Source organism: Oppia nitens, unplaced genomic scaffold, assembly GCF_028296485.1.
Source record: "Oppia nitens isolate AA-2021 unplaced genomic scaffold, nextdenovo-longstitch-racon4-pilon3 scaffold1_pilon_pilon_pilon, whole genome shotgun sequence".
In the NCBI taxonomy this organism is placed as follows: Eukaryota; Metazoa; Arthropoda; class Arachnida; order Sarcoptiformes; family Oppiidae; genus Oppia; species Oppia nitens.
This window is the reverse complement of record NW_026533199.1, coordinates 2,826,168-2,840,320: the sequence shown is the minus strand read 5'-3', so window position 1 is coordinate 2,840,320 and position 14,153 is coordinate 2,826,168. Positions and strand designations below refer to the sequence as shown.

Genomic DNA, 14,153 nt, shown 5'->3' with positions numbered 1-14,153 from the left:
GTGTCTTATTGATAATATGATTATAATTTTATTTTTAGCACAACTGTATATATATAAACACACGTAAGAAATGCTACAAATGTTTAAAACATCTTATAATTTATTATTGAATACATCAGTGATTCAAATGATAAGTAAAAAAATTATGACAAAATGATAAATATTTTTAAGTTTAATTATATATTAAATGATTCTGTAGTTTAAGACATTCAAATCCAATTGAATGAAAGCCAGAATTCAAATATCGAGCGTATAATTCAAGACCAGAGATATTCTTAGCCATTGCTTGTGTTAAGATGTCCTCATTCTTCACGGAATTGAGTTCACAATCAGTTACGACAATCTTTTTATCATATGTTTGCATTGTATCACAGCTATTGACATCATTTTGATAAAACAATTGTTTAAYCAATTGTTTGAGTGGAGGCTTATGTGAGTGAATAGCACTCGGAATCGACAACAGAATACCTGTGCTATTGTGACAGTCGAGTGACTTATTGGACGCTATTATCAAATACTCGAGACTTCCTCTGATTTTCACACTTTCACCACTTGTAGTGATTTTATGCCAAACCAATATGTGAGTACACTTTACGTTAAGAATCGGTAGCATATCATTGATAACAAACTCCCTTTCCTTCTGTGTGGTCCAAACACATAGCTTTATATCTGTTTGTTTTGGAAGTAATTGCAATAATTGTTTCAAATGTTCAGTCATTTKCAAAATGGTTTGTCTGTCATCCAAATGATAGAATCGTTTTCTTTTAGCCGATTTGTTTGACTTATATGGAGGATCAATAACTACAAGAAACTCGTTTGATATCTTAAATAAACCATTGATGTAATGTTCACGCATTTCATCCAATCCTTTGATAACATCAGAGCACATGAATGAACAWTTGGGAGGTATTATAAAGTTACTAAAATTGACACTTTTGTTGCTATTATTGCATAAAAGTTTATCACTATATTCATCAAATTGGATGCTATTTAATGCAATTTGTGCCAATTGTTGAGCACTTTCATTATTGTTGCCATTATTATTATTATTAGCCAACTTATTGACATTTATGATGTGTTTCACATCATTGAAAACATTTCTAATAACAAGTTTTTGTGGATCAGTTAAAAAGTTTTCATAGATTTGGTTTTTTATTCAAAAGTCTTTTACAGCGCTTTTTATTAAGTTTACGATTGCTATCAATTGAATCCTTAATAATTGCCTCCTTTTCTGTTTGCATATAAAACGGTTCATTAATTGAAAATAAAGTTTCATTTAATTTATAGTTTGGTTCACTTTCATTGATAACCCGATTATGCTCTAAATATATGCCAATCATATCATTGTCCAAATTGTTGAATATTTTAATCATTTCTAAAAGTAAAATAAAATTTTATTTCAAAACATTAATGCAATTTTCAAATTACATAAAATTAAAATAATWATGTATAAACTAAACTAATAATTATCGCTGTTTACTATTCATCACATAATCTGTAAGTTATTTTTAAATACGTTATAAATGTTTATAAATTAAAAAATAACATAAAAGATTATTTTTAATAGTTAGTATAATTATTATGCAATATTAAATAATATTTATTTTGCCAAACATAATAGAAATAGTGTTTTAATATCGGTTTAACCTTTAAATAACATTAAGCCGGGTATTTATATTAAATAATAAATTTAATTGAAGATTTCATTTAGTACTTAAAGCATATAATAAAAACATAAAAACACTTTGAATTAGCAATAAAAAGTATATCTAAAAAAAATTATGTGTAGGCTTTATGTCAAAAACTTTTGTGTTTAATATTTACATTTTTGACAGATATAACAATTAATACCTCTTGTAATATATCAAATGTAGTGTACATACAATATAATACAAACAATGTATATGTAATCAAAATGATTTAATCACAAAGTTTATATATTATCTAAACATAGATGTATGACTCAAAATACTAATATAAATTTAGTACAGTATATAGAATAATATAAAATTTATAATTTATATTATGAATTATAAATATTATAACTTTTAATAGACTATGCTTTCAGTGTTAACCCCTTAAGTGCGGTTATATTTTATTGAAAAACCGATTGGTTAACCAATGGTACGGCTAATTACCGGCTGAAGGTCTTGGATCACAACTTTTTTTATTATTTCAAAGAGCATGTCTTGCGCTGACATTACATCACTGGTGTTTCAAATATATACTGTATATAATACAACGCAAAACCACTATTTTCAACATATAAACACAATATGCCATTGAATATACTGTAGTTTATTATATCGAAAGATGCAGTTTTTAGTATTGAAAAATATATAGCGACAACCTTGACATAAATGTATTGCTTTATACACACTATGTATTTTCACTATACTTTTGGTACTTAGATATCATTAGATAAAAATAATAATAATAAATCCAACTTAGCATGACTTCACGTTAAATACAATTTTTTTTAATATGTTGTTTATCGCAACTAAATTCATAAATTTGATAACATATTTGAATAATAAAACAATACCAGCCATTTAATAATTTTTAAAAAAATGCAATATTGTTATCGAAAAAAATGCCGACAAATGAGAGAACGATTTTTTTGGTGATATATTCTGTCAATAAAATAATTGCTGTAAATATTATGTGTGTATAACTAAAACTTTGTTGAAAAAAAACATTATACTAAATGAATGGATACAATTGAGATGTCAGCCCTTAATAATTTATTAATTTTAATGTGATTTCTCATTTTCAAAACATGATATCAACCATAGGTTTACGTGAATTTTGTTAGAAATAATAATCAATAAAAATCATCGATTTTGTAAGTTTTCTCAGTCACGCTATTCACTAATAAATTCTTACAGTATATGATATGTTCTCAAAATATAATGTTTAACGGAATTCAATGAATTTAGTGCTTTTAGTTATTCTACTATTATTAGTGTTTATATTTAATATCTAAATATTTATTTATTTTTTAACCAAAAATAAATAAACAATTATAAATAAAATTTTTATCAAATGATTTAGACCTTTAAATGATTAATAAGTCATGGATTGGGACGAAGAGTTTAATAGTTACAGATATGACAGCGATAAGTACGAGAAGAAGAGGATTAAAGTACTTCAGAAGGAACGGGAATACATACAGACAAAGACATTCACAAAATGGATTAATTCAATCCTCATTAATGTAATTATCATTTTTTGTTTTCTTAATTATTATCTTATAATTAAACTAAATTTCCCTTATATTTCTATAAATATTTATACAAGGTCAGTTAACTCACGATTTGTCAAAATAAGTTTTTATAAGTTTATAATAAAAATAACATAAAAACATAGAGTAATTAGTTTTGTTCAGTGAAGTTCACACCCCATAAAAATTAATTTAAATTTAATTATATTTAATGTATTTTTTAATCTTTTTTATATCATTAAAAAAATAATAACAAATTMAAAAAAAGGCTTTTTTGGAAGTAAATAACATATTTGTCGATCTATCGGATGGTATAATACTTTTAAAATTATTAGAAATAATTAGCGACGAAAAGCTGGGAAAACCAAATAACGGCAAAACCAAAGTCCATAAAATTGAAAACGTCTGCAAAAGCTTAACCTTTTTGAAGACAAAGGTTTTTATAGCTTTATTTAAAACATTTTTTTTTAATTTAATAAAATTATATAAATTTATATATATTTCTAATTATTTTATTCTAATTTATATCAACAAAAAAATAAGGTTCGTCTCGAAAATATTAGAGCCGTTGATATTGTTGAYGGAAATGAACGATTAATTTTGGGTCTTCTCTGGACTATAATCTTAAGATTTCAAATACAGAGCATTGAAATACACGACGAAGAAAGCTCTGAGAAAAAGCACGCAAAAGAAGCGCTGCTGTTGTGGTGTCAAAGGAAAACCTCTGGTTATCCGTTCGTTGATATTACAGATTTTACACAAAGTTGGAGATCAGGGATGGCATTCAATGCCCTGATTCACGCACACCGACCAGATCTTGTCAATTACCAGTCCTTAAACTCTCGTAATCCCATCGAAACACTTAACCTCGCCTTCGATGTCGCCAAAAATGAATTGGGAATCTTAAGACTCTTAGACGCTGAAGACGTGGATACTGTAAATCCAGACGAAAAGTCTATAATGACATACGTCTCGTCATATTATCATACATTTGCCAAAATGAATAGTGAGACCAAAAAAGGTMAAAGAATAGTCAATATTGTCCAACAATTTATTGATGTCAATAGACATCAACCAAACTATGTATCGTTTACATCAAATCTTCTCGATTTGATTCAAAACAAAATTACTGAACTCGAAGGTAAAGCGTTGACTAATACCATGGAATTAGAAGAACTTCAATGCTATTATCATTTCATACAAGATGTCGATTCAGAAGAGGTAACTATCAATAAATGGCAGCGAATATGTCAGGAGATAATTCAGTCAAAGAATCTCTTGGAAGTCATATCATTACAACAAAAACATAGTGTTTTAGAGACTGAAATAAAATTACATAAAACTCAAATAAATAAAGTCATTGATAATGGAAACAAACTATTAGATAACAAACATCCAGAATCGGGTGATATTAAACTAAAAATTGATATTTTGATTAAACAATGGGAACGACTACTACAACTAGTCGACCAAAGGAGTAAACAATTAATTGATGTCATGAAAGACATTCAATTTCAAACCGATGCCATTATAGATGGTAATTCTGAGGTCATCCAAAAAAGTCAGTCAACGGCATCTGAAGTTAACAATGAAACCAATGATTTAGTACTTTCACAAACACATTCCCAACTGGAGAGTGAAGTTCAGGCGTATGAAAATGATATCAAACGACTAAATAAAATGATTAAAACAGAAACGTCTTCGTTATTATCAGAATTGTTGGATACTTTAGAGCATTTGCTCTTAGAATCGGCCCATAAATTGGCCAAAAATGAACCAAACGATGATATCGAAAGACAAATCACAATATTAGAGACACAATGGAAACAAATCTTAGAAAATATGGAAACCAAAGAACACAAGTTAGCGACAGTACAGGACATCAATAGATCTAATAAAGCTGTCGCTGAAGATAGTCTTTCGCAAATCCAACAAAAGTTTGCAGCAATCAAATCAAGAGATTTCGAAAACAATACAAATTTAATTGAAAATCAAGAAAACGAAGAGTTAGAGAATAATTTGACAGAAATCGAGACACAACTTCCTATTCTTGTTAATGATTTTACAAAAGAGTTAGAAAAATATATAGATTTTGAAGAAATGGGAAGTGATATAAAAAGTTGTAAAAAATTGATACAAAAGCACAGCGCTGTCGAAGTAGAGATCGATGTAATCCAACAGAAAATTCAAAAACTTGTCGAAACACAACAACTGACAGATGAAAGACATTTCGACGGAAAGAAAATAATAGATTCGTGTCATTCAGTGTTCAATAGTTTGACAAAAATGAAACCTAAATTAGATGAAAGAAAAGACAATTTATTGGCGTCTTTGAAGTTCTTTGAATTTGAGTCTAATCTCAATGCAAATCTTCAGTGGACTCAAGAACACATTGATTTAGCCAAAACAACAACAGTTGGACACAATATGACGGACGCACAGAATATAATTAAGAAATTCATAAAAAATATCGAACAAGAAGTTGATGGACACAAGAAACAAATACAGAAAACATTGACAAAAGGGCAACAATTAATCAGTGATAAACATTTTAAACACCAATTAATTGATGAGAAATGTCAAGAATTGGAACAGAAATGGCAGCGACTGAAGCAATTAGTTGTCGAACGAAAGAAATTATTGGAAATATCGCTTACAATACAACAACTATTATCTGAGACCAATGAAGTCGAGTCGTGGATCAATGAAAAGTTCAATATTCTTAATAGTAATGACTACGGAAAAGATGAGAACACGGCTATTAAATTGTTGACCAAACAAAAAGGTATTGAACTCGAAGTTGACACCTATTCGACAATAATTGTTGAAATGAGTCGTCAGACAAAACATATTGTCGATCAACTGAAGACAACTACTTTTTCCGATTCTTTCAGTGATGAAGAATCACAATCTGAAGCACAACAAAAACAAAGAGTTAACAAACACGAGAATATTCTTAAAGATTTCGAGAAAATCATTGAAAATCGTATGCAAGACATCGATCAACAGTTGAAAAGTTTGCAATTTGTGGCCAATCAAAAGCGTCTCCGACTGATTCAATCAAAACATTTTCACGAATTCATGAGAGAATCCGATCATTTCTTGTCGTGGATTTCCGAACAAATGGTTAACGCCATTAGCGAAGATTTTGGCAAAGATTTCGAACACTTACTGGTTCTTCAGTCAAAGTTCTTTGATTTTAAACGCAAAATATTAGCAAACGATGAAAGATATAAGTCTTTGTTAGAGTCGGGACAAAAGCTAATCAAAACAGAACCAAACGATATAATTGAAAGAAGAATTGAAAAAATACAAGAGTTTTGGAATCAATTATTGGAGAACATTGAGGCCAGAGAACAGAAGTTGTCGGCCGCACAACAAATACATCGATTCAATAGAGATGTCGTTGAAGTGCTTACAGAAATTCAACAGAAATTGTCTACAATTAACGAAAATGAGTTTAAAGACTTGGAAGATATGGAATCACTTAAATATAGAGACGAATGTATTGAAAAGGAAAGAAATTATATTGAAATTCAGATAAAAAATTTGTTAGAAAATGATAGACAAGAATTGATTAAAGAGTTTCCAAATATGACAATTAATTTTCAAAATAAAATCAGTGAAGTTCAGGATAATTGGCAGCAATTAAGTAAATTATGTAATAATCAGAGAAAACACTTGTTTGACAATTGTATTCAAAAATTTCTTGAAGAAGTCAAAGAAACTGACATTTGGGCCAATAATCTCATTAATCACAGAATGAAAGCAACACTTAATAACTCAAATACAATAACTGATGTCAGAAATGATTTACAACTTCACGACGACATTAAAACTGAAATAATAGCCCGAAAAGACACTTTTCTGTCTCTTAAAGAGTTTGGACACAAACTTCTTCAACAATTCAATACTAGTGATGAACAAAATCAAAACCCAAATAAAGATTTAGTTAAAAATGGTTTGAAAAAATTAGAAGACTTGCGACGATCTCTGGATCAGGTGTGGGAAGAAAGGAAACACTACTTAACACAATCACTTCAATTGCAGTTATTTAATCAACTCTTGAAACAATCAGATGATTGGCTTTCAACTGAAGAAAAATTTCTTAATAATGAAGATTTGGGCGAATCATTAGCCGGAGTCGAGTCATTGATAAGAAAAGACGATAACTTTGAGAAGACATTGCAAACACAACAAAGAATTTCAGAATTGGATAAATTTGCCAATGAATTGGTCCAAAACAATCACTTTGACTCAGAAAACATTTTGGCAAAGAGTCGGTCAGCCGTTTCACGAAAAGATCGTTTGTTGGAAGTATCAAAACAACGTCAAAATAAATTGAATGATTCAAAACTATTTCATCAATTCTTGCGAAATGTCAACGAAATCGTCGGATGGCTTAATGAGAAACTTAAGGTAGCGAGTGATGAGTCATATAGAGATTCAATCAATTTATTGTCTAAAATCCAAAAACACGCGGCTTTTGAGGCAGAATTAGCAGCTAATAAAGGAAGAGTTGATGGCGTTCTCACTGAAGGCGAATCACTCATTGGTTCCGGACATTTCATGAGTGATGAAATTCAAAGTCATTTAACTCATATTGAAAAGTCGTGGCGTAATCTCTTGGATGAAATCACTCTCAAGAAAGAGCGACTACAAGACGCTTATCAGGCGCTTCAGTTTCACCGAATGCTCGATGATCTCGAATTTTGGATGACTGACATGGAATCAGTTTTAGCCGATGAAGATCACGGAAAAGATCTGATTAGTTCACAGAATATTATGAAAAAACATCAACTCATCGAAAATGATATTAACAATCACAGCGAAAACATTGAACAAATCAAAGACCTGACCACAGCTTTCATACAAAACAATCATTTCATGAAAGACGAGATCGAAGAAAGGGTTAATCATGTGATTCAAAGATATCAAGCTCTTCACAAACCGATTATAATCAGACGCGAAACCCTTGAAGAGGTACTACTTTTGTTTCAATTCAAACGCGATGTCGACAATGAGTTCAATTGGACTAAAGAAATGCATTTGCAATTAATGGTCACCGATTTGGGCAACAGTTTACTTGATGTCCAAAAAGTTCACAAAAAGCATCACTCACTCGAAGCAGAGATTGCCGCTCGGGAACCACTGTTGACAACAATCATCAGTAAAGGACATTCATTGATTCGATCCCAACATTTTGCTGCCAACGAAATCGAGTCATTAATCAATGAGCTTCAGAACAAAGTCCAGACCATCAAAGATGCCGCAGATATTCGTCGACTTCGACTCTCGGATGCCATTGAATCGCAACAATTATATTCAGATGTATTGGAAGCAGAAAATTGGTGGTCAGAAAGGATGTCATTCCTCGAAAATGAAGACTATGGCAGAGATGAAGAGACTGTGATATCACTCATTAAAAAACTGGAACTAATAAAACGCGATTCCAAGCGTTATGTGTCTACAAATTTGTGGATAATTCACGAAATGAGAAATACTTTGATTGAGAGAAACCATTTCGATAGTAAACTAATTATTCAAATGATAACAGAATTGGACCAAAAATTTAGTCATTTGAATGATTTATGTGATAAAAAATATTTAAAATTATTGAGAAATAAAAAGCATTTTTCATTCATCAGAGATGCAGACAAACTGTTTATTTCGATCAAAGAACAGAAAACATTCATCAGTTCTGAAGATTATAATCAAAAAGAAGAAGAAGATGTAAAAAATAAATATTTTATAAAATCATTGAATAAAATAGAAGAAGGAATCGCTTCTTTACAATCAATAGTCGACGAAGAGATACCAGAAAATCAAGAGAAACTAAATCAACTATCGATGGCTTTGAATGAATTGAAAGACTTATCTGAGTCACGATTGGACGCACTTAACAACTCTAAAGAAATTCACACTTTTGATAGAAGTATTGACGCAACCATTGCTACCATTGAAATGAAGGACTCGAGTACTTCTATGGATATGTCATACAATCTTAACGATCACATGAAACCAATTAAAGAAATTGATTTCATTGATGATAAACAACACTCAAATACAGTTTATCAGAGTTTTATCAATGGTTCGGACAATAATCATCAGAAATACAATACTAATACAGCTTTCGATAAAACAAATCCCGAGTTAATGATATCAAATGAAGAAACGCCACTTCTTCCAGACAATTGTATGACTGAATCTCTTAAACTAAATAATTTCAGTAAAAATGATTACCAATCAATCAGTCACTCAAATAAAAATCTAATTAGTTTTAACAAATTAAGTAATTGTAATAACATTAATAATAACCAAATCATACAATTAAATAATAAAAAAACTGATGAAACTCTGACCAATGGAAATATTGATGAAACTGATGACTTTACCGATGGTTCAACACATATGAATTCATTGATATTACAAAATGGACAGACATTTGATATTATCGATAATACTAATAGACTTCAAAGTCATTCAAATGAAAAACTTAATAATAATAATAATACCAACTCTGGGTTAATAGTATCGACTGAAATGCCACTAAATTCAGACAATTGTGAGACTGATTCTCTTAAATTAAATAATGACAATTCAAATATCAGTAACAATGATAATCAATCAATCAGTCACTCAAATAAAGATATACAAGTAATAAGTTGTGACAATTTAACTGGTGATCACATTAGTAACGACCAAATCATACAATTAATTAACAAACAAACTATTATTGAGGARATGTCACCAACAGTTGACACCATTAATCAAAAAACTGGTAGAAAGTGTTTGGATGACAATAATATCATAAATGATAGCAATTTGTTGTCAAATAATAAATTAGTGGTAATCAATGATGAGATAAAACCAATTATTGTCACAACAGATAATTATTTGGATATTAAAGACAATAATAATCAATTAAATGAAGAATTTATTTGTAACAATAATTATGATAAATTTGAATGTTTTTATGATGAATATAAAAGTAAGAAAAACCAAAATGAAATTGATAATCATAAAAGTAACCATGATAATTTACAATTTATAATAAGCAACAATGATAATTATGATATAAGTCCCGATTTGGGTAATAAACATCTCAATGATTGCTATAATTATGAATCACCAAAGTTAAGCCATTTAGATAATAAGTTAGACAACAATGGTGTTGAGTATCATCAAGATATCAACCAATGCAATGAAACTGAACAAAATGATGTCATATGTCAAGAGTGTATTGATAGGGATCAAGTGACTCAATTGATTACTGAAGACTCTATACACACTAAAACCAATGTACATGAAGAGCCCATTAAAATGGTAAATCAGAGTTTGGGTAATATAAATGAAAATCAAACTAATTTGGACATAAATGATAGTAATATTAGTGATAAAAATCATAATAAAACTGATTTGAATAACACAAGTGATGATTATGATAAAAATATTGACCAAAATTTACAAATTAAAAACCAGCAAATAATTGATGAAAAGATTTTACCGAAATATTGTTTGAATAATGAAAAATTGGAAAATGCTTTCAAAGAAAATTTGGTCACAGATTCAATGATTACAACTGTTATGCGAAGAAATCGTAAGAGAAGAAAATGTGAGAAAAATATAGAAAAATTGCCAGAATTTATGGCACAGAATAGCRACGAAAATAGAAAATCTCGTAAATTAACTGAAGAAGACTTGGAAGCAATCAAACGATTTTCATTTACTGATGAAACACTATGTGATCAGTTCTGGACCGATGAAACACTTTTAGCTGATTCTGTGACTAACAATATAGATATCAATGATAGTATAGATAATCGGCAAAAAATATCAACATTGAATTCAAATAAATTGAATGACAACTATTTGGATAATAAACTAAAATATCGTTTTAATGATGTGACAGATCTATCAAATAATAACTATTTAAACAAATATATTATTGATAAACTTCAAAATCATATCAATAGTGTCACCGATAATGATGTTGATTATCGTCGCATTTCCAATGAATGGACAGATGAAATATTACTGGTCGATGAGTTTAAYGACAGTACCATAACTGATGACACTTTGACGATAGCAAGTATTGATGAAACTGACGACTTTACCAATGGTTCAACACCTATGAATTCACTGGTATATCAAAATAGACAGACAATRGATATTATTGATAATACTAATAGACTTCAAAATCATTCAAATGAAACATTTAATAATAATAATACCAACTCTGGGTTAATAGTATCGACTGAAATGCCACTAAATTCAGACAATTGTGAGACTGATTCTCTTAAATTAAATAATGACAATTCAAATATCAGTAACAATGATAATCAATCAATCAGTCACTCAAATAAAGATATACAAGTAGTAAGTTGTGACAATTTAACTGGTGATCACATTAGTAACGACCAAATCATACAATTAATTAACAAACAAACTATTATTGCGGAAATGTCACCAACAGTTGACACCATTAATCAAGAAACTGATAAAAAATGTTTGGATGACAATAATAGCATAAATGATAGCAATTTGTTGTCAAATAATCAATTAATGGTAATCAATGATGAGATAAACCCAATTATTCTCACATCAGATAATTATTTGGATATAAAAGACAATAACAATCAATTAAATGAAGAATTTATTTGTAACAACAATGATGTGAAGCAAAATACAAAAACAAAATTTAATAATAAATATTTTGAAAATAATCACCAATTAATAGTCAATGATAATCTAGAATTAAACAATGATAATTTAGAGTTTACAATTGAAAACAATCAAAATATAAGTCCCGATTCGGGTAATAGCGACTTAATTGATTCCGATAATTATGAACCAACAAACTTAAGCTATTTAGATGATGATTTGGATGACAACGATGATGATGATGATTGTCGTCAAGATATCAATGAATGTGATAAAAATAAACAATGCGATATCATATGCCAAGAATGTGTGGACACGGATCAAGTAAATGATCTAATTAGTAATGATATTGACAACAATCACATATCAGTTAATAATATCCATGAAAGTCAACTTAACGTTAATTTAAATTATGAAATTGATATTCAAAACCAACAGAAATCTATTGATAATAGTGTATCTATTGATAAAATAATTTCGACATTAGATGACACAATCGACTTAAAATACAAAATCTTAAAATCTGAATCCATTAAATTGGTTGACAATTCTATAAATGATATTAAATTAGATAATAATGATAACAACGAAAGTGTAGTCAAAACTAATTTTACAAATAATAAGATATTAGAGAATAAAACTATTGAAGCGATCAATACTGAAATAAAATCACAATTAAAAGAAAATATTAGATTACCTGAAGAAATAGGTGGATCTCAATGTAATTACAAAAATGAATTACAGTTAACACATGAATCTATTAAATCTATGGCTAATTCTAATGAAAATAACAATGAATTAAATTTAAGTGTAAAACAAAATAATGATATAACAAATAAATTAGTTATTACATTAAATGATGAAAATAATGACAATAATAATATAATGGATGAAATAAGAGATAATCAGAATTTAATTTCAGATACAATGCAAACAAATATTAAAAGAAAAAATCGAAAAAAGAAAAGAAAACGAGTGAAGAATATACAAGAATTTCCTGAACTCGAGACACAGATTATGACAGATAATAATGAATTAATGGTTAATAATAACATCGAAGATGAAGAAGAAAATCACTTAAATGAGACATTAATTTGTGACAATTACTGTAATGAGTCGTTAAATATTGATAATCAATATAATAACAATAACTTTAGTGATAATTGTAACGACAATGATATTCAATCAAATGGTAACAATCAAGTGATGGCTAAACATATTTTACAAGAATATCAGCCGACAAGTGAAGAAAATAACGAAAATATCGATTCCGATAAAAGCGACCAAAATTTTTCAGATAATTACAATAAAACTCAATTTTTGAATACAAAAGATAATGAAATTGAAATAAATGACAATAAATGTATAGATATTGATAATCAACAAGAAATAGAAGACGAGGACAAAGATTTGGATCAAATTAATAGACTCTCCAATCAAGACAATGTATATGACGCTGACTTATCCGATAACACCAACATTGGCCACGAAAGTGATAATGAAAACAATCAATTGTTGGATGAAATACGAGCTAAATTTGGACCAATTTTTGAAAGAAATAACACAAACACTAATGACAAGAATCTAATATCTATACGATTGAATCAATTGCTAGAAATTGTGACTCAACTTAACAATGATTATGATGTTAAGCAAACAGATTTGATTACAAAAAATAAAGTAAAGATTTTATGTCAAAAGGAAATCAAAAGATTAAGAGATAAATTGCTTAAAGTATTTAGATTTTCTATTATTTCCACAAAAAAACCTATAAATTGTTAATATATTGTTTTTTCCAATTTATTCATTCAACTTAAAAATAGTTACGAAGTGAGTCACCGGAACTAATGGACAGTACAACTAATAGCATTGAGAGGTAAATGTGTTTTATTTATTTATTATTATTATTTAATATTATAGAAAAACATTACATATGTATGTTATAAATCAATTTAAAAAATGCCATTATTTGATGATTGACATAATTGACAGACCGTCGACATCGTCTAAACGAAACCTATTTGGATACGTGAGTCGTGTAATGAAAGCCTCTCTACCGGTTCAGGCGCTTATGTTTCTGCTATTAGGCGCCGCATCACTCGTTCCCACCGTTGATGAAGACTATAGTTGTCTACTAATGAATAATTTTATGCAATCATTTCAACCGATGCTCGACTATCCCAATGGTCCGCCACCGATATAGTGGAGGCGGACGAGTAGGAGGTAGTTAGTCATCAAAACTAAAGTACAGGTGCTTTGAGAAAGA

At 28.9% G+C, this 14,153-nt stretch overlaps 2 protein-coding genes across 2 annotated transcripts; one reads left to right on the top strand and one right to left on the bottom strand.

The window, feature by feature from the left end:
* Window positions 1–172: 172 nt before the first annotated feature.
* On the bottom strand, window positions 173–2,839 carry LOC128952910 (N(6)-adenine-specific methyltransferase METTL4-like). The gene is given in 3 exon segments (XM_054298371.1): window positions 173–1,135; window positions 1,137–1,375; window positions 2,139–2,839. Coding segments are annotated over 2 exon segments (1,200 nt in total). The 5' UTR covers window positions 1,374–1,375; window positions 2,139–2,839.
* On the top strand, window positions 518–14,153 carry LOC128952909 (spectrin beta chain-like). Its single transcript, XM_054298370.1, has 10 exons — window positions 518–580; window positions 3,055–3,217; window positions 3,492–3,659; window positions 3,767–10,102; window positions 10,361–10,549; window positions 10,706–11,315; window positions 11,475–11,885; window positions 11,964–13,621; window positions 13,711–13,763; window positions 13,880–14,153. Exons 2-10 carry the CDS (start codon window positions 3,077–3,079, stop codon window positions 14,088–14,090), a joined length of 9,777 nt encoding a protein of 3,258 aa, XP_054154345.1. The 5' UTR covers window positions 518–580; window positions 3,055–3,076; the 3' UTR covers window positions 14,091–14,153.